Source organism: Astyanax mexicanus, chromosome 18 (genome assembly GCF_023375975.1).
Source record: "Astyanax mexicanus isolate ESR-SI-001 chromosome 18, AstMex3_surface, whole genome shotgun sequence".
In the NCBI taxonomy this organism is placed as follows: domain Eukaryota; kingdom Metazoa; phylum Chordata; class Actinopteri; order Characiformes; family Acestrorhamphidae; genus Astyanax; species Astyanax mexicanus.
In genome coordinates this window covers 39890592-39910160 of record NC_064425.1, presented here as the reverse complement: position 1 = coordinate 39910160, position 19569 = coordinate 39890592, and the positions used below count along the sequence as shown (strand labels likewise).

General features: G+C 37.6%; 1 protein-coding gene across 1 annotated transcript in view; it reads right to left on the bottom strand.

The window, feature by feature from the left end:
- Nucleotides 1–19569, bottom strand: part of pla2g4aa (phospholipase A2, group IVAa (cytosolic, calcium-dependent)) — a 52010-nt gene that overhangs the window by 25878 nt on the left and 6563 nt on the right. Inside the window, exons 6-11 of the mRNA XM_022673448.2 lie at nucleotides 17712–17749; nucleotides 16508–16652; nucleotides 14754–14890; nucleotides 10944–11166; nucleotides 2824–2938; nucleotides 1356–1493 (exon numbers count right to left, since the gene is read on the bottom strand). Of these exons, the coding sequence (XP_022529169.2) occupies nucleotides 1356–1493; nucleotides 2824–2938; nucleotides 10944–11166; nucleotides 14754–14890; nucleotides 16508–16652; nucleotides 17712–17749 (796 nt within the window). The remainder of the gene's footprint in view (nucleotides 1–1355; nucleotides 1494–2823; nucleotides 2939–10943; nucleotides 11167–14753; nucleotides 14891–16507; nucleotides 16653–17711; nucleotides 17750–19569) is intronic.

Sequence of the window (19569 nt, the reverse complement as noted above, 5' to 3'; positions counted from 1 at the left end):
TTGTGTCAAAAGCTGCAAACTATTAATTCAATTTTAATCAGATTTGAACAGTGATGTAAAATATGTTGTTAAAACATCAATGAGACCTTCAGTTTCCAGTATTTTGGCCTCTACCCTCTCAAAGAGACTGGATCTAACTGCAAGCCAGCGTTGCAAAGACGGCCGCAAAATGAACAGACTTGCCTATAAGGACTTAAACTTCCTTCTTTCTAACAAAAGATGGACATAATGATTGATTTATAAGGGTAGTCAAAACTAGCAATCAGTCATTGCCAAAATTTTAAATTCCTTGGTACATAGAACCACCCAGATATTTTAATGCCTAAAATTAGGCATTATTGTTATTATTATTATATATTTGTATTTTATTTTTTTCCACTTAGTATAGTAAGGAAGAAATTGGGTTTCATCCAATAGCGATTTTCATTTCTGCCTTTTGCAAACAGAATTTAATGCAAAATGTATCTTCTATATTCTAATTTTACATTTGTGCATCTTGTAACAAAAACTGTTGTTATAATCCAGTTTGCTTCTTTCACAAGATATAAAAATGGAAAAAACTAAAAATCGAGTAGATTCATGTTTTCGTTTTTAAGAAATGTAGAAGAATGTAGAAAAATGAAATAGTAAAAAAAATAGGAAATTTATGAAACCCTATTTCTTCTTCACCATACAAAATAATAAAAAAAAAGAAATAATAAAGTTTTAAATCCTTTTTTTTCTTGTTTTTAAATTTGTTTTGAAATTTTTATTCCACTTTTATCTATGCTGATAATCCCACCCCTCAGCTGCACTCCCCCTATCACTAGTAATGCCCCCCCCAACACCAGGAGGGTGAAGACTAGCACATGCCTCCCCCAACACATGTAAAATCAACCACCGCTTCTTTTCGAGGTTCATTTTCTAGTAGCATCACAGCGTGCTTGGAAGAAAGTGCAACGACTTGGTTTTAATACAATCAGCTCACAGACGCAGCCTTGTGCTAATCGGCATCACCCTGGGAGTGATGAGAGGAGAGAGCGCCATCTACCCTCCCAGAAAGAGAGAAAGGGTAATTGTCTCAGGGCCCCAGCAGCTGATGGCAAGCTACATAACCAGGATTCAAACCAGCGATCTCCTGATTATAGTGGCAGCACATTAAACCCTGGACCAATCGGTGCCCCAGTTTTTTCTATTTCTATTTCTAATTTAGCCTGAAATGGTAAGAAAACTGAACGGATAAACGTTACACTGACCATGGGCCCTTTATCAAAGCCAATGTCCTGAGATTCAGGCACTGTGGTCATCATTAGCCACCAGCTAACATAAGGTCAGACATGAGCGATAGTGATGCAGTGATGTAACTGGACTCTTACCCATGAGGAAGTGCAGTGGGTTCTCGTCGTACTTCTTCACCACGCTTCCCATGAAGAACTTACTGCCGAACAGCTCGGGGGGCATGAAGGTGCCGTACTTGGCCATGCCGATCTCGTACGGGCTGAACTCCAGCCAGTCTGTTCCAGAGAAACACAGGGAAACGTGAGGCCGGCATTTCCATTTTCCAGATCAAAGTCACGGTGGACAGTGTGAATGAGTCTTTCATTGACATTAAACTTCATTCATTCCCACGCAAACATTTCACCCGAACTAGAGCTTCATGAATCACTAGATCTGAATTCTCTGTTTCGTAACAATCCGCTTTGTTTAGGCAAAAGTGTTGTGTGTCAAACTGCCCCAACTAAATATAGTCCTAAAGCTGCTTTAACACTGATGTCAATAGAGACACAGAGTAAATGATTATTCAAGCAACCAGGAGCTACATTTGCATTCTTGCCACCGCTTTAAACAAATCTATGCAAACGGGTTTGGCTTGTGTGTCAATATGTCCAAATACACAGCTCAATATCTGGATAAACATTGCTCAGCTCCAGCTTTGCTATTATGAGTTTTATACTTTACAGTACTGACATTTCAGTTTTTTGCATGCAGTACAAGTACTGACAATACAGAGCTGCAGAATTAGCATTAGCTCTCCAAGTTAGCATTAACTCTCCAGGTTTAGCTTTAGCTGTCCAGGGTTAGTTTTAGCATTAACTCTTCAGGTATAAATTTAGCTTTAGCTCTCCATGTATAGCTTTAGCTCTCTAGGATTAGCTTTAGCTCTCAACATATAGCTTTAGCTCTTTTGGATTAGCTTGAGCTCACCAGAATTTGTTTTAGCTTTAGCTCTCCATGTATAGCTTTAGCTTTCTCAAAATAGCTTTAGATCTCTATGTTTAGTTTTAGCTTTTCATGTTTAATTTTATCTTGGGCTCTCCAGGTTTAGCTTTAGCTCTCCATGTTTAGTTTTAGCTTTAGCTCTCCAGGATTATCTTGAGCTCTCCAGGTTTAGCCTTAGCTCTCTATGTTTAGTTTTAGCTCTCCATTTTTAGTTTTAGCTTTAGCTCTCCATTTTTAGTTTTAGCTTTAGCTCTCCAGGATTATCTTTAGCTGTCCAGGATTATTTTTTTAGCTGTACATTTAAATAAGCAGCCATAGTAACATAATTGAATTTAGATGAAATTCCTAGGGGATATATAACATAATTGAATGTTTGCTGCACATATACATGACCAAATTTATCTGCCAATGTAGTGTAAGGAGTTTGCCCAATAACTCTTATTGTTGTAGCACAGCATCATAGTCACCCATGCTGGGGCATGATGTGGTGTTTCGCTGGCAGGTAGTGGGGTTATCCACTGCACCACACCACCATTACAGTACAGTAACATAATCATTCTGCTTCAGTACATTTTATATTAAAGAGTGTATTTGTTTGTGTAAGAGTGCTTTTGTTAATCTCACCGGCAAACATGAGCTCAGACACTCTGGGTTTAACGTGCAGGCAGGTGAACAGAGGCAGGGGGCACTGACCCACATTGATCTTCGTCTGCATGGAGCTCAACGTTGTGTCCATCCGCTGTCAAATACACACAGATGCAAACACTTAAATGTACAGAAAATTGACTAAATATTAAATATACTGTATATACTCCAACTTTATATTTTAGCCCATTCCTCCGTATAGAACAGCTTCAGCTCTGAGATGTTGGTGGGTTTCATCACATTAACTGCTCAGGCCCTTTTACAACATTTCCATTGGATTAGGGTCAGGACTTTGATTTGGCCCAATTACAGTACATTAACTTTATTCTTCTTGAAGCATTCTTTGGTAGAATGACTTGTGTTTAGGGTGATTGTCTTGGTGCATGACCCACCTTTTCTTAAGATGCAGTTCATGGAAAGAAGTCCTGACATTTTCCTTTAGAATTATTTGATATAGTTCAGAAGTCATTGTTCCATCAATGAAGGCAAGCCGTCCAGACCAGATGCAGAGAATTAGCCCCAAACCATGATACCACCACCATGCTTCACGGATAGGATAAGGTTTTTATGCTGGAAGTCAGTATTCTCCTTTCTCTAAACATAACGCTATTTTGGCCTCATCTGTCCACAAAACTATCTTCCATTAGTTTTCTGGCTTGTCCATATGATTTTTTATAGCAAACTGCAGATGAGCAGCAATGTTATTTTTGAAGGGCAATGGCTTTCTCTTTGTGACCCTGCCATGCGCACCATTGCTGTTCAGTATTCCCCTCACGTTGGACTCATGAACATTCACATGAACCAATATAAGAGAGGCCTTCAGTTGCTTAGAAGTTACCCTGGGGTCCTTTGTGACCTCTGCAACTATTACATGTCTTGCTCTTGGAGTGATCTTTGTTGGTTGACCACTCCTTGGGAGTGGTCTCGAATTTCCTCCATTTGTACACGATAATCTGTCTGACTCTGTATTGGTGGGTTCCAAACTCTTTAGAGATGGTTTTGTAACCTTTTCCAGCCTAATGAGCATCAACAACTTTTTCTCTGAGCTCTTTAGAAATCGCTTTTTTTATGCCATGATGCACTTCCACAAACATGTGTTGTAAAGAGCAGACTCTGATAGATCACTCTTCTTTAAATAAACAGGCCGGGTCCACTCATACCTGATTATCATCCCACTGATTGAAAACATCTGACTCTATACATCTTCAAGCTAACTGCTATTCCTAGAGGTTCACATACTTTTGCCACTTACAAATATATAATAATGGATCATATTCCCACAATAAATAAATGATCAAGTATAATAATTTTGTCTCATTTGTTCATCTGGGTTATTTTTATTTACTTGTATAACTTCTGATAATGTTTTAGGTCATATTTATACAGAAATATAGAACATTCTAAATCACCACTGTAATACCTTGGATTTCAAAAGCATCTCACACACACACACACACACACACACACACAAAGACAAAGCAGTTTCATCTACGTCTCCAGTTTTTAAAACTCCTCATTTTAGAGAACCAGCATTCCACTCCATGACTTCGGTTTAATTTATGGCTTTAAAAAACACTCAAACACTCAAAACACATTGATGTTTCCTACTGAACACGTCAGAGCAGAGCTCATTGCGCCTTCTCCTGGAGATACGGGGTTTCCTCTGGTGGAAAGCAGTGATAAGGGCACTTCATGTTGTGCCAGGGCGTTAAATGGCAGGAAACATTAACAGTGTGGGCCAGCAGTGCTGAGAGATAGGGCCTTAAACACATATATCTGCTAACCTCTGCCTGTGGGGGGGTTAAGTACAGGAATGCAGAATGTTTTTCTAACTCTAATTAAACACACAGAAGACACGGCCCTCGCTGCACGTTGTTTTATGAGTTCACATCTGTTTTTGTCAAAATACCAGAATGAGCAATTTACCTTCGAACAAAAAACTTTTCTGCAGAGATTTAACCAGCCAGGGGTTCTTACTTATACACTGTACAACCCCCCCCACCCCCATCTTCACAAATAAAAAATGATCAGCAGTACTGCTTTACAAATAATTGTGCTGTCAAAGTTAAAGGGTTATTCTAAATCTAAGATTTAATGAACAGTTTGTAGTGTTTGGATCCATAAAGCATAAAAAACAGGTTTTTCGGCTTGTTCTGGCTACCGCACCTGCTCAGATCTCCACATCGAGGAGGGGCTTCCCTATTAGCATGCCAACTCTCCTTCACTCAAAGTGTATGTAGTAAGCAGATTGGCTTTTTTAGTTGAAAGGCAGGTCTTTAGTCTTAGAAGTACACTGGGTTGAGCGCTACGAGAACTCCCAGTTTTTTTTTTTTCAAAACTTATCAAGGCCTGGAAATTGTTTTTTTCATATTCCATGATGAAATTTACCAGATTTTTCATGACCGTACAAACCCTGATCATAGGTAACATGCCTGTATAGCAGAGACCACATACTACAGGGGTTGGACAATGAAACTGAAACACCTATCATTTTAGTGTGGGAGGATTCATGGCTAAATTAGAGCAGCCTGGTGGCCAATCTTCATTAATTGCCCTTTGAACCAATAAGAGCAGAGTGTGAAGGTTCAATTAGCAGGGTAAATATTGCAATGCACACAACATTACGGGTGACATACCAGAGTTCAAAAGAGAACAAATTGTTGGTGCACGTCTTGCTGGCGCATCTGTGACCAAGACAGAAAGTCTTTGTGATGTATCAAGAGCCACGGTATCCATGGTAAAGTCAGCACACCACCAAGAAGGACCAACCACATCCAACAGGATTAACTGTGGACGCTGTAAGAGGAAGCTGTCTAAAAGGGATTTTCGGGTACTAACTAGGATTGTATGCAAAAAACATAAAACCACTGCTGATCAAATCACGGCAGAATTCAGTGTGCACCTCAACTCTCCTGTTTCCACCAGATCTGTCCGTCACCACAATAAATTATTGTGGTCTAAAACCAGGTGTTTCAGTTTCATTGTCCAACCACTGTATATATACACACTATATTCCAAAAATACTGTATTTTCAGAGCAGAACTAATGCATATCTTGTCACTCAATGCAATAAAATCCTCACAGCCATGTCCATAGTCCATACTATAGTAGAAAGTCTTCTATTTACAGTAGAGACAGTTACTCCAACAAAAGCAATAAAGGATAAGCTCTTTTTAATACCCTTGATTTTTAGAAGAAACTATGAATAAGAGTGTCACAATACTTTTGTCCACTTCGTTTGCTCACTAGTGGGTGTGTGTTCAGAGACTGATTCTAATCTGCAGCTGTACTGTTATGACTGTATTAGTGAAAGCCGCCTTTCCTGTAGAGCTGGGGGTGTAAAATTTGTGCATTTAGCTGCTATGTGACCGTCCGCTGTTTTTTTTGACACTGTGACCAAAATCATGTGTGAAACCAACTCCCGCTACGCCTTCCACGCTCAAACAACTTAACTATAAAACTGTGTTTTAGCTTCAGCAGCACTGCAGAGCCATTTCTCAACCAAAGCTAAAGCTAAAGCATGCAACAGAGAGATGTCCTAATGTAGAACAGTCCCACAATACAGACACTATACTTGTATCCTGCTCTATTATATGGACTGTGAATAATCTCTATTAATTTATCATTTATCATAGGGGTGTAAAGCAATATCAATATATCAATGTATCACAATATTTTGCTTTGCAATACAGAAACGATGAAGACTGGTTTTAGACTGAATGACTGATCCACTGTCTGATTGCTTGGAGGCTAAACACAAAATGCAAAACTTCACATACAGAATGAATGACTGAATGACTGACCCACCTGCTGACTCACACACTCACTCACTGACTCATTGACTGACTCGCTCACTCACTCACTCACTGACCAACTGACTCATTCACTCATACACTTTACATACTGAATATCAGCACATCTGTAAAGAACTGATTGACTGACTGAGTAACTGACTGACTAACTCACAGATTGACTGACTGAGTGAGTGACTGAGAGACTGACTGACTGAGTAACTGACAAACTGACTGACTGACTAGGTGACTGACAGATTGAATAACTGACTGAGAGACTGATTGTCTGAGTAACTGACAGACTGACTGACTGACCAAGAGACTGACAGATTGACAGAGTGAGTAACTGACTGAGTAACTGACTGAATGACTGAGTAACTGACTCACTGAGTGACTTACTGATTGACTGAGAGACTAACTGATTGAGTGACTGAAAGACTGACTGACTGATTACCTGACATACTGACTGACTAAGAGACTGACAGACTGACTGAGTGACTGACTGAAAGACTGACTGTCTGAGTAACTGACAGACTGACTGACCAAGTGACTTACAGATTGACAGTGTGAGTGACTGACTGACTAAGAGACTGACTTACTGACTGACTGAACGACTGGCTAACTAAGTGACTGACAGACTGACTGACTGAATGACTGACTGAGTGACTTACTGACTGACTGAATAACTGGCTGACTAAGTGACTGAAAGACTGACGGAGTAACTGACAGATTAAGTGACTAATTGACTGACTGAGAGACAGACTTACTGACTAAGTAGCTGACCTACATGAGTGACTGACTGAGTGATTGAGAGACTGACTGAGTGACTGACTGACTGACTGTCTGACAAATAGAGACAGACAAGGAACACCTGGGGAAGGAAAACAAGAGGGCTGGATAATAAATGAGACACAGGGGGGGAAATAAATCAATAGGTGGGACTAGGGCAGAGACAAAGCAGAAACAAAAACAGAGCCATATGTTGAACTGAGCAGTGACACAGAGATGGGCCAAAAAAGAAACAAAACCGAACAAAACCATGACTGTTAATCATATTATGCTATGTTTTTTATCATTATATCACTGGCACAAAATTGTATTAATACGACAAAATAATATAATTTAGTACAGTCATAGTTGAGGCAGTATATCGTCTAAACAAATACAGTTATTGTAACAGGCCAAGGTGGAACATAACATTTAAATAAGAATCTGCCTAATAATAAGAAGGCTTCAACTTTGTACAAATTACTGAAAAAGTGTGAACACATTAGAGCAGGAAAAGTAAACACAGCGAGTAGATAAAGAAAAACAACTCCCTGTGACCTGAAGTTCCCTCTCTCATGGCCAGCTTAACCAGCTACAACCTCTCCACAATAACACACACAGCAGAAAGAGACACGGCAGATCATAATTTACAGTACTGCTGACAGCAGAAGCGACAAAAATGATCCCGGACTCTCCCCTCCACCCTCCTCATAACTCTTCCCTAAACTGCAGGAAGCCTATAAATCCTGTTCTGAATGATTCCAGACTGAGCTATAATTTACAGTATGATTAGATTTATTAGTGCAATGCTGCTTCTCTAATAATTACAGTCTGTTCGCTACACGATTTATGATTTAATTATAGCTGTTTTTAAATAGACAGGATGCTGTTCAAGTAATAACTGCGATTAATGTATTAATTGTCATTTTGGGTTGACTATTTTATGTCACTGATATAATGATAAGTTCCTCCCTCGAATCCAGTGAGTCTACACCCTCTCAGCACATTAGAAAAATGCTGAAAAGTTAGGGGGTTGATGAAGAAGAAGTAAGAGTAAAAAGCAGATAATCAGAGTGCATTGATTCTAAAAAAAAAAAAACTCTACTTACTTGAATTACAGAATATGTATATTGACATTCCAGCACATTTCTATGTTTTTTTTGGGGCGTAACAGTTAATAAATATTGAATATATACTGTATATAATATTGGGCAGTGTTGAGAAAATGTTTTTGGTGTTTTGGGGGGAAGAACTCAACAAAGACTTTCTTTAAACTCATTCATTAAGTTTCACTTTGCAACGCTCTTTGGGAAACACTTGCAGAACTTGCTTGTTTTTTTCTCATGTCATGCATGAGTTGGCTAAGATTCATGGCTTTCAGGAAACGCACCACAGAATGATACTTTTTAAATGAAAAAGAAATATTAATGTCAATAATGTGCTTAAAACTGCTGTTGTTTTTAAAAATATGTCCATCGAAACTGAAAGAAAGCAGTGTGCATGTAAAAGCAGCAGAATACAAAGTTCAACTGGTTTTAAATGATATCCTCATATTCACACAAATGGTATCCAGGTACCAGTGCCAAACTATTTGCATACTGTGCATCTTTTATAGACTGATGGCGTAAAGAGCAACATGAGCACACTCCACAGACCTGCAGCTCGTGGATTAGAGCTGCACAGTATATTGTTTTGTTGATATCACAATGAGTGCATTATGGGTGTAAGAAAACACTGATATATCAAAGTTAATCAAAGATTTAAGAATACTGTGTAAATGTTAGATGAAATCCGCATCTCCAAAAAAGTTGTCAGTAGCAGAGGGAAGCATGAAGTGCTGTAAGATTTTGTGGGAAAACACTGAAACACTGCACTGACTTTAGACTTGATAATAAAACACAGTGGATCAACACCAGCAGATGACATGTCTCTCCAAACCATCACTGATCATCAGTAAATTTTACATTTTATTTGTAAATCAAGGGAGCAGAGTCTGGAGGAAGAGTGGAGAGACACACAGTCCAAACTGCTTGAGGTCTAGTGTGAAGTTTCCACCAATCAGTGATGGTTTGGAGAGACATGTCATCTGCTGGTGTTGATCCACTGTGTTTTATTATCAAGTCTAAAGTCAGTGCAGTTTTGTTTTCCCACAAAATCTTACAGCACTTCATGCTTCCCTCTGCTACTGACAACTTTTATGGAGATGCAGATTTCATTTTCCAGCAGGACTTGGCACACTGCCCACACTGCCAAAAGTACCAATTGATCCTATATAATATTCAAACCTTCGAGTTGCACAGGCTGTAAGTCAAAATCATCAACAATAAAAGAAATAAACACTTAAAATAGATCACTCTGTGTATAATACATCTATATACAGTAATATGAGTTTTACATTTTGAATTACTGAAATAAAGGATTTTTTCAATGATATTTACATTTTCTAAGATGCACTAGTATTTTACTCCACTATTGGATACAAAAATATGCATTATTAATATTATATGTTGGACCACTGACTTCTGGTAAAAAAATGTTAAAACAAAAATTCAATGTCAATTGTAATGTTTTTTTTTCCAATATTCTGAAGCCATATTTTATATCCTCCTGTAAAAAGTATTGGATGGAGCTTCATCATTCCAGAGAACGGAGTTACACTGCTGCACAGCTCAATACTGGGTGATTTATACCCCTCTAGTCTACGCCTGTCATTGGGCATGGTGCTAATAAGTTTATGATTCCTAATCTGATGGCAATACTTCTATACAGAGACTAGAAAAGCCGAGGACAACATTGTGTCAGTAATGAGTGCAACTTTAGGTAGCTGAATAAATTCATTAAAAGGGGTGTCCTCAAATATTTGGACACATGGGGCCCTATTTTATCAATTTATAGTAAGGCGTCCACCATGCATCCATACATCTTGATTTAGGGCATGTCAGTGTGTCTTTGCTATCATAACAACAGGAAAAGTACGCCTTGCACGGATTGAAACGTGCGTAAGGCATGTACAAATTCTGTTAATTAATCATGGGTGTGTTTTAGACGTAACATGAAATAAACCAATCAGCATGTCACTTGTCATTCCCTTAATTTTGGCAGATTGGTATTTTTATGGTGCGGCGCTTCTGCATTTCTCAGCAGAGGAAACTGACCAGCTTGTTCAGGCAATGTTATTTAATTTAGTACTCAGTTTATTGTTAATGTAAAAGTTGGTTTTGTTGCCAAGATAGCAATTAACATCTGACTAATGACTTCAAGGTCTTCAAGGTTGTATTCAGTCAGTGGTGCAACTGTGTTTTCTGTTGCCAAGAAAGTAATACGCCAGAAATGTACCTGAACACACCTCACTTCCAGACCACTACGCCCATCAGTGTAGATATATATTAGTAAGCACCCTTGCTATTTAAACAATGCATGCACATGGCGTGAAAATAAACTGTTGGCAGGGTGTAAAATGGCAATGAGCAATGCGACACCCCTTACGCAGATGTGTAAGATAGGGCCCATAGTGTATGTATATGTGTGAACATGTCTCACCCTCGGTATGAGCGTCTCTCCGATCAGCATGCCGAAGATGTCGGTGAAGGTGACGGGCTGTCCTCCTGCTTTCTTCTTCCACAGAGCTTTGATGTAGCGTTTAATGTGCAGGGGGAGCAGGAGTCTCAGCGGACTGCTGCTCACACACTTCATCAGCTCCTCGTTTATCTCTTTGGGGCCTTTAGCCGGGAACTCTGGGTGTGAGTACAGAGAGGACATGTACCTGAAAACACAGCCAAGACTGGTCAAAAATACAGTACCATTTAATAAAATCTACAGGGGTTGGACAATGAAACTGAAACATCTGGTTTTAGACCACAATAATTTACTGTCCCTGATGTTCTGATGGAAACAGGTGTATGTTCTGGTGTATGTTTTTTGGATGCAATCCGTGTTAACACCCAAACATCCCTTTCAGTCAGCTTCCTCTTGCATCCACAGTTAATCCTGTTGGATGTGGTCGGTACTTCTTGATGGTATGCTGACATTACCCTGGATACCGTGGCTCTTGATACATCACAAAGACTTGCTGTCTTGGTCAGAGATGCGCCAGCAAGACGTGCACCAACAATTTGTCCTCTTTTGAACTCCGGTATGTCACCCATAATGTTGTGTGCATTGCAATATTTGGAGCAAAACTGTGCTCCTACCCTGCTAATTGAACCTTCACACTCTGCTCTTACTGGTGCAACGTGCAAGTAATGAAGATTGGCCACCAGGCTGCTCCAATTTAGCCATGAAACAAAGCTCCCACACTAAAATGACAGATGTGTCAGTTTCATTCTCCAACCCCTGTAACTATATACAGTGTTTCATTTGTAGTTCTATAATTACAAACTGCACTCCTGTATCTGTTTCTCTGTATACTTCATTATAATTCTCCTTTCACCCTGTTCTTCAAATACCACACATGTTAAGTCATGTCTCAATTTGTACCTGTGAAAGCTTAAAGGAGCAACTAGTAATAAATGTGAGCAAGTGTGTAAAAATAGATACAATGAGTGCAGTTTCCAAACATTGGTTACAGTTTTATGTTTTCCCAACCACTTCTCTCCCAGACACAAAGCTCACTTTACCAAATTGAAACACAGTGGAAAGTGATTAAGAGTCTTACTCTGTAGCTGATCAGAGAATTTATTTGTTTCAGTGTCCAAAATTCCCATCTCTGTTCCACTAGTAGTGGTAAATTACCTAGCTACGGTAAGCAACCTTACTGAAGCTCAGTGATTACCTGTTCAGCAGAAAAATAGCCAGCTTGCCCATGTCCATGGCTGCAGCTAACTGTTTGCATGCTGTTGTCTATACCTGACAACCCAGGGTGTGGAAATAGGACTGGGGGAATGGCAGTGGGAAGGTTTGGAGGCCACAACCCACACAGATTTCTGTGATGTACCACACATTTCAAATACAAACTTACTAACAAAAGCTCTGCTAGATGGTTTAGCTGTTCTACAAGCAAGATAAACATGACCAACCAAGCTAAACAACCACTATGACCAGTAACATAAAGCATTGCCAAGCTAGTCTACATGCTTGGCCTACCCTGATCTAATGCAACATAGACAATACTGCTCAAGAGCTGGTTAAACAGCTAGTTTATCGGTTGGGATAAGACTAGCCAAACGTACGCTAAGGATATTTTGGATATTAAGGAATTTTGTAAATATATTATTACTAGTAAAAGCTTTAAAGATGGTATCTAAAATTAGCAGAAATGTATAACTTTAAAAGATTGTACTACAAATATCTAAAATTGAGTTTTTACCAGCAACAGTTGAGTTGGGACTTGTGGACTTGTACCACTTCAGTAGGTTGTCACATGGTAGAATATTCACCAATTGGCCAAATATTAATAAAAATAGTTTTTTCTATATATATATATATACACAACAGCACTGTCAGTATTGCTTTAGAATGCCCTAACAGAGCATTACGCCACATCATTATACCGCAATTTAACACTCTGCTGAGAAAGAGGAAGTGAGCGGCTGGGATATGTTCAGTAATAACACTGATAACACCACATTCATCGACTTCCACCACAGAGTGTGTCTTCTCACGCTTTTATTTCTGGCCCAGAGCCACACTCTAACTTGCTGGGGCAGTTTACGGAAATAAAATATCAGTGGCCTTTTTAAGCCTAGTTGTGGGATACATTTAAATTTCAAAGGGACATCTCCTGTCAAAATGCTGAGTAAAGACTAAGCTTAATTCCTGTTTTGAAAACTACACTTAAGTCATTTTAGTACGGTCAGTGCGGTCCATCTAGAGATAATTTCGTCAGGCCAAGGTCCGGATCGTTGTCATTTTTAACTAGTGTTATGATTCAGTGTTATATCCTGTGTACTGAAGAAGCCTATAGTAGTTGTCAGTGGTTTATGTCTTCAACAACTGAAAGACAAAACACATTTCAACAACATGTATTGTTTTAAACAGGCCTGTCACAGTAATTACATTATCAACTTATCATACAATAAATGGAAACACCCTCAATAATTTATAAAATAATTTATCGAGTCTATTAATGTCAATCTGTATGTCATTTTTTAATTTTAAAATGCTATATTTATTCTATTTGATTTTATTTATATTAGATTTAGGCCTGCCTGTCATGATAATTACATGAATGACAAATCGTACAATATATAAAGAAACGTTGCTGAACTTGGCCAGAATATCTGCTTTGTAAAAACAGTAGTTTTATTTTATTTAATATTATTACTGTTAATATATTTTTTTTATGTAGTATTTTAATCTCTTTCTGGTGAGCAGAGATTAATCTGAATTAGTCGTTCTGGCTTTATTCTCCGACTGCAGCTTCTCACTGCCTGCTTTGCCTGTGTGGCTCCACCCTCCCGCATCTGCACAGATCTGGGCATCTGCACAAACCGTGAAAACAAGAAAAGTTTCGCCGCTTTAAATGAACACTGTCAAAATGTATTATATTAATTATATTAGTGACCTCTGCGATAGGGCCTTTGAAATGTAATAAAACTTATTATCTGTGTGAATATAATGCTGATATATGTAAGTAATTACAATATTAGAGGGAAAACTGTATTGTAATTGAATGGAGGCTCTAGTACCCTGCTGGAGCCTCTAGTCTGGATATAAGATAAGGTATGGTTGAGTATGGAAGTATACAGGTTCTGTATGACATCCTGCAGCACATTTATAAACAGATGTTGCTGCAGCTGGGCCTGTAGATCCTGTAGCTCTACACTCGTACATTTTTTTTTTAAAGCTGACAGCCCATCTGCTCGAATAAATGATTCATTGGTGATAAATCGTGTGACCCTGCAGGGCAAGGAAGTGATGCAATCTGACTGAAACATTGCTTAAAGTATGTCCGCTGGTAAAAATGTCTTTGAGCACACAGCAGAGGCGTGTCTAGATGTCAAGGATCTCTCAACAGGATGTACACTAGCTAAAAGTTGCTTCTGAGAACCTTTTATAGGGCAGCAGAGGAAGCAATATCTAATCAACCCACACCTGTAATCATTTACATATCTGCCTGAGACTACCTGCATGCTGAGTCAGCAGTATGTGGTGTGTTATTGTTTTAGACAGGAGGTTATTAATGCTTTTCATTACTGTGTCAATGTTTTTATTCCTCAAAGTCCATTGTAAAAAAAGCGCCCCTATGCTTTCCCCTCCCCCTCCCACCCCCATACGCTCTGCCTCCTGCATGCTGTTACTCCAAATACACTCTGTATGTATTCTTTTGTATTTACTATATAAACAAATGAAACGTTTTGGGTGAGGGAAGCGGCCCCTCAGGCCTGATAAACACTAAAATACAGTACTGACCATGTAGATCCAGACAGTCCAGCCACGTAGGTCGCACAGTCCAGCACTCCAGACTCGTACAAAGCCTTCATCACCCCAGAGAAGCCCACCATGGCCCGGAAACCTCCTCCGGACCCCACGATGGCGATAGTGGGAACCTGAGAACAAAGAGAGCTGGAATAAGACATGATACAAAGCACTGCAACCACAACATCCTGATTTTATCATTTTGTAAGACTAGAATTAGTGTCTAAATATCACATTTATTGTTGTAAGTGGAGAGACGCTGAATTAATTTAACACTTTTTGAATTCATTAAAATCTTATTGTTCACTGTAAATTCATCACTGAAACATCTTAAGTCTAAATGTGCCCAAAATAACCTCAAACGTTGCCAAACTCCTTTTGCGGAGACAGTGTGCAGTTTTAGCACAGAAAAACGTGCCAAAGAGTCTAAAAGCGGTGAGAGTGCTCAGTTGTAGAGCAGAAAAACGGGCCAAAGAGTCTAAAAGTTGCCGTAATTAAGGAGTTTAATATTAAGAGACATCATGAAATGAAACATCAATTTGAAAAATCTTAGTTTACACAACACTGTCTAAGATAAAGATAGTAAGTCAAGTAAAATGGTGTGTAAATGAAATAATCAGGAAAAAGTATTATTTAAAGTGGTATATTTCATTATTTGTTTTATTACAGAGTCTGTGGCCCGTGACTTCAAATATATTTCTCCTTCTGGCCCCCAACAAAAAAAGTTTGGACACCCCTTCCTTACACTGTAAGTCCCTTGTACTTTGTTTTTTTCTATTTTCCCTATTATACTGTACATTACACCTCTACAAGATTTTTTATTCAATGTTTAAAAAAAGAATTAGGGTAACACCATACATGTTTTATCACAGATTTTCATAATTTTTTACACTTTTTTCACCATTGCATGAATTTGTTTGCAGAGTTAGGTGTTACAGTAAAAAAATACCGGTAGCATCATTTTTTTTAATAAAGTGATTTTTATTAAAATATGCTGCACTTCATCTAGTTAAACAGGACTAATCACACTCTCTGTAAAGAAATGTGCGGTTGGTAAGTGTTTTTTTAAGCACAGATGAAATACCATATACCATATACCCAGAGATGCGTATTCATTTATTACAATAACACATTTATCTTTTTAATAGATTAAAATATTTTTCACTTAACAAAAAAGAAATTACAAAACAACTTAAAATGTATTTACAGCAAACATACCAACACTTCAAAATATGGCACCACATAAAGGAAGTAAAAATGGACACACAGAAAAAAACACGTATGAATCATTGGTCTTGCAATGTTTAATATTGCATAATATATATTGCAGAAAAAATATATATGGAAGCTGTGGGCAATTTTACAGTAAATTCTGACTCCCGCAGCAGAATGAGCAATACATTAGGGGTGTGCAATTTTGACTGATAATAAACAATATTTTGCATAACACAAAAAAGTATTAGAATAATGTCTTGTACTAAACTTGTCTGTGCTTCTTAATGGATAATAATTGCTTTCTAAATATATTAATAGAAATCAACACACAGTTGATGCCACTTTTTGTTTTTCCAAGGTGGAATATGGAGCTACACAGTACCATGTATGTCTCCATTCATCTGCAGTAGGACCAGTTTTAGATCCGTTACAGGTAGTAAGGGTAGGCTGTCATCATTCATTAAACAATAGAAGAAGAAAAAGGTGTGTCACTAGTTTATTATATATTATATTTAATATTATATTCACCTCACCTCTTTTTCTGAGTTGGGTAGGAAGTGTGGGTTCTCCGTGCTGAGTAGTTTTTTGATGCCCTGCATGACTCTGTCTCTTCGGGTCTGTCTGAAGTGGTTCTCTTTATCACACAGAGCCATACTGAAGCGCAGATCAGTGGATGAACTAGAGAAGACAACAGCTGCTATTAATACAATGCAATATATAGGGAAAAAAATAAGAGTCCACTTAAAAATGAGGAGTTTCTTTGATTTTACCAAATTAAAAACATCTGGAATATAATCAAGAGGAAGATGGATGATCACAAGCCATCAAACCAAACTGAATTGCTTGAATTTTTGCATGGGGAGTGGCATAAAGTTATCCAAAAGCAGTATGTAAGACTAGTGGAGGAGAGCATGCCAAGATGCATGAAAACTGTGATTAAAAATCAGGGTTATTTCACCACATATTGATTTCTGGACTTATAAAACTTTATTTCAGCCATTTCTTATTTTCTGAGTAACGAGTAAGAACAGTGCTACTGCATTTTCAAACACAGTGTTTTTTATAACAGGACATGCAGCACAGATGTGAGCAGTGAACGCTGCACATACTGCAAATGTAAACAGCATGGAGCATCAGAGACAGTGTTTGTTCATAGCAGTATATTTAGTGGGTAATATAGCATATTAAACTGCACCTTTAACACCTTTAATCTTTAACTTCAACAGCAGTTTAACTCAATTAAAAAGGAGTATATTTCATAGCTGGGTCGGATTGAGACCAGATCATGTTCTCACCACAAGGCAGAAGTTTGGGTCAAACTTGGTGGTGTAATTAATTGCATAAAAAATAATAACGTGTTACTGATTCCAAATTAAAATCGTGTATTAACGCTTTAACACTGACAGCCCTAATATATATATAATAGTAATAAAACAATAAGTGAAACCTCACTGATGCCTGTTTTAATCAAGGTCTATGATATACAGGTGTATTAGATACAGTACAGTTCAGAGCTTTTAGGAGCCCTAATCCCAGTACTATAATAAAAATAATACATTTCTGTCAGCAGTGAGAGAGTTTATACTGTATTAACTGCAGAACCCATTAGAACAGATGCAGATGAATATAAACACAGAAAAAAGAAACAACAATTAAGAAAAAATGATTAAGCAGCTTTTTATAATATATTAAAACGTTTGCACAGTATTGTATATGATGCAACTGTGATGTACTCACCACACTTCCAGCAACAGGTCTAGATACACCTTGGTGTTCTGGAGAAACAACAACAAATAATTGGTAACATGTTGAAAAGTTAATGCCAAGCTAGACAACATTAAAATATGTGGTTATGTGAATGTAAGTAACTTTATTTAATTTTTTAATTTAAAAGACTAAAATGTTTAATGTTAAATTGATGTTAAATTAAAGTCCTACGGAACTGAGAAAATCCATTTTTGATTATTTTGATAAAAATCACAATATCTCCTTACAGTATCGTAATACATCACAGGATATATTGAATCGTAACCACTGTATCATGATGCGTTTCACCAGGTTCTTACCAACACACAGCTTTACTTAAATACTCCCTCACACTTATTACAGAAATTTGTGCTTAAAACAGGACCAATTACATATTATAAAATACTGTCATAGAGTTGGGCAATATGATGATATGAAATATGAAACAAATAATAATTTGTCAATATGACATAATTCCATTATTGATATGAACAGTATAAAAGCCACAGCCCTTGGTAGCCATAATCACACACTGATAGAGCAGAGCGATATGGTGAAAATAAAATATGATATTTAAAAACATTTTCACACAGTATTTATTGTGTTCTGATGCACAGACAAAATGCTTCAGCAGTGGCAGATTCTGCTATTCAAATACTCTTCCATGCTGAGTACAGTGATTTATATACAATTTTTATTTATGTAATGAAATGTACAGTTGGGTCAGTGTTCTTTATTACTATTGATCCCCTTTAATATGCTTATTACAGATTAATATGATTAAATAATGCTATATTACCCAGCTCTACTTGTATTATTTGTTTTGTTACTTACTGTATTCCCTTTTAATTGTTTATGATTGCTTTTTATATGCAGGCACTAAATATGCTGCACTTTAGCTTAGTGGTAGATTTTTTTTAATTATTTTTTTTGTTACACCATTATTATGAGTTAGTAAGTTGCTGTTTAATAAATAAACAATCCTTCCTAGAGTTTTTGTTAGTACTAAAATATTAAAGTGTTATATATTTATAATAAACATTACATTTTAAATAATTTTAACATTAAATGAACATTAAATTTGATCATCTTTCAGCTAAAATCAGAGTGTTTAAAAATCAGTGCCCCTTTAATACATTGTGATGTAATATTTTTACTAAATCACCCAGACTATATTGTCATATTTCCCTACTCTGCTTCACATTATCCTCAACACATTCTGAGCACACCCCTATATCCACACACACCCACATGCCTCTATTATTGGTGACTTGCCATGTGTTGAGGTAATGTATCTGCCCTCAGAAAGCTGCAGACTCGTCCTTTAACCCTGTACACTCTGCTGAAACAGTGCTGAAGTTACTGAGTTACTGGTGCTGCTAATAAACACATTCATAACCAGAATCAGCAGCAGAATCAGTGTGAACAGTGTGTTAATTCAGGGTACGAACCCTGCAGGCCTATTATTGGGTATTATCAGCAGCTCCATACACCATGGCACAGAACAGCATGTCCCAATATTCTCCAGCACAGAATACATTCAGCTCGGAACAATAAAGACAAACTGGGCAACTCCAACTCACAACTCATTAAACTGCAGCTCAGACTTATTAAACACCATGTTCTGCATGCTCTGATGCTTTTACTGCTATTTCAGTTAAAGAAAAGCTGGATAAACATACTTTTTAAACCAGAAAGTTGTTTAGTTTGGGGTTAATTTAAACCTATTTTAAAATAGACAATTTACTGGGAAGGGGGAAAAAAAACTTTTGTCAACTTTGTCAACTTTAGTGTCTTTATACAGGGTTTTTAACCCTTTAAACCCTAAAGGCCCACCACAGGGTGTATA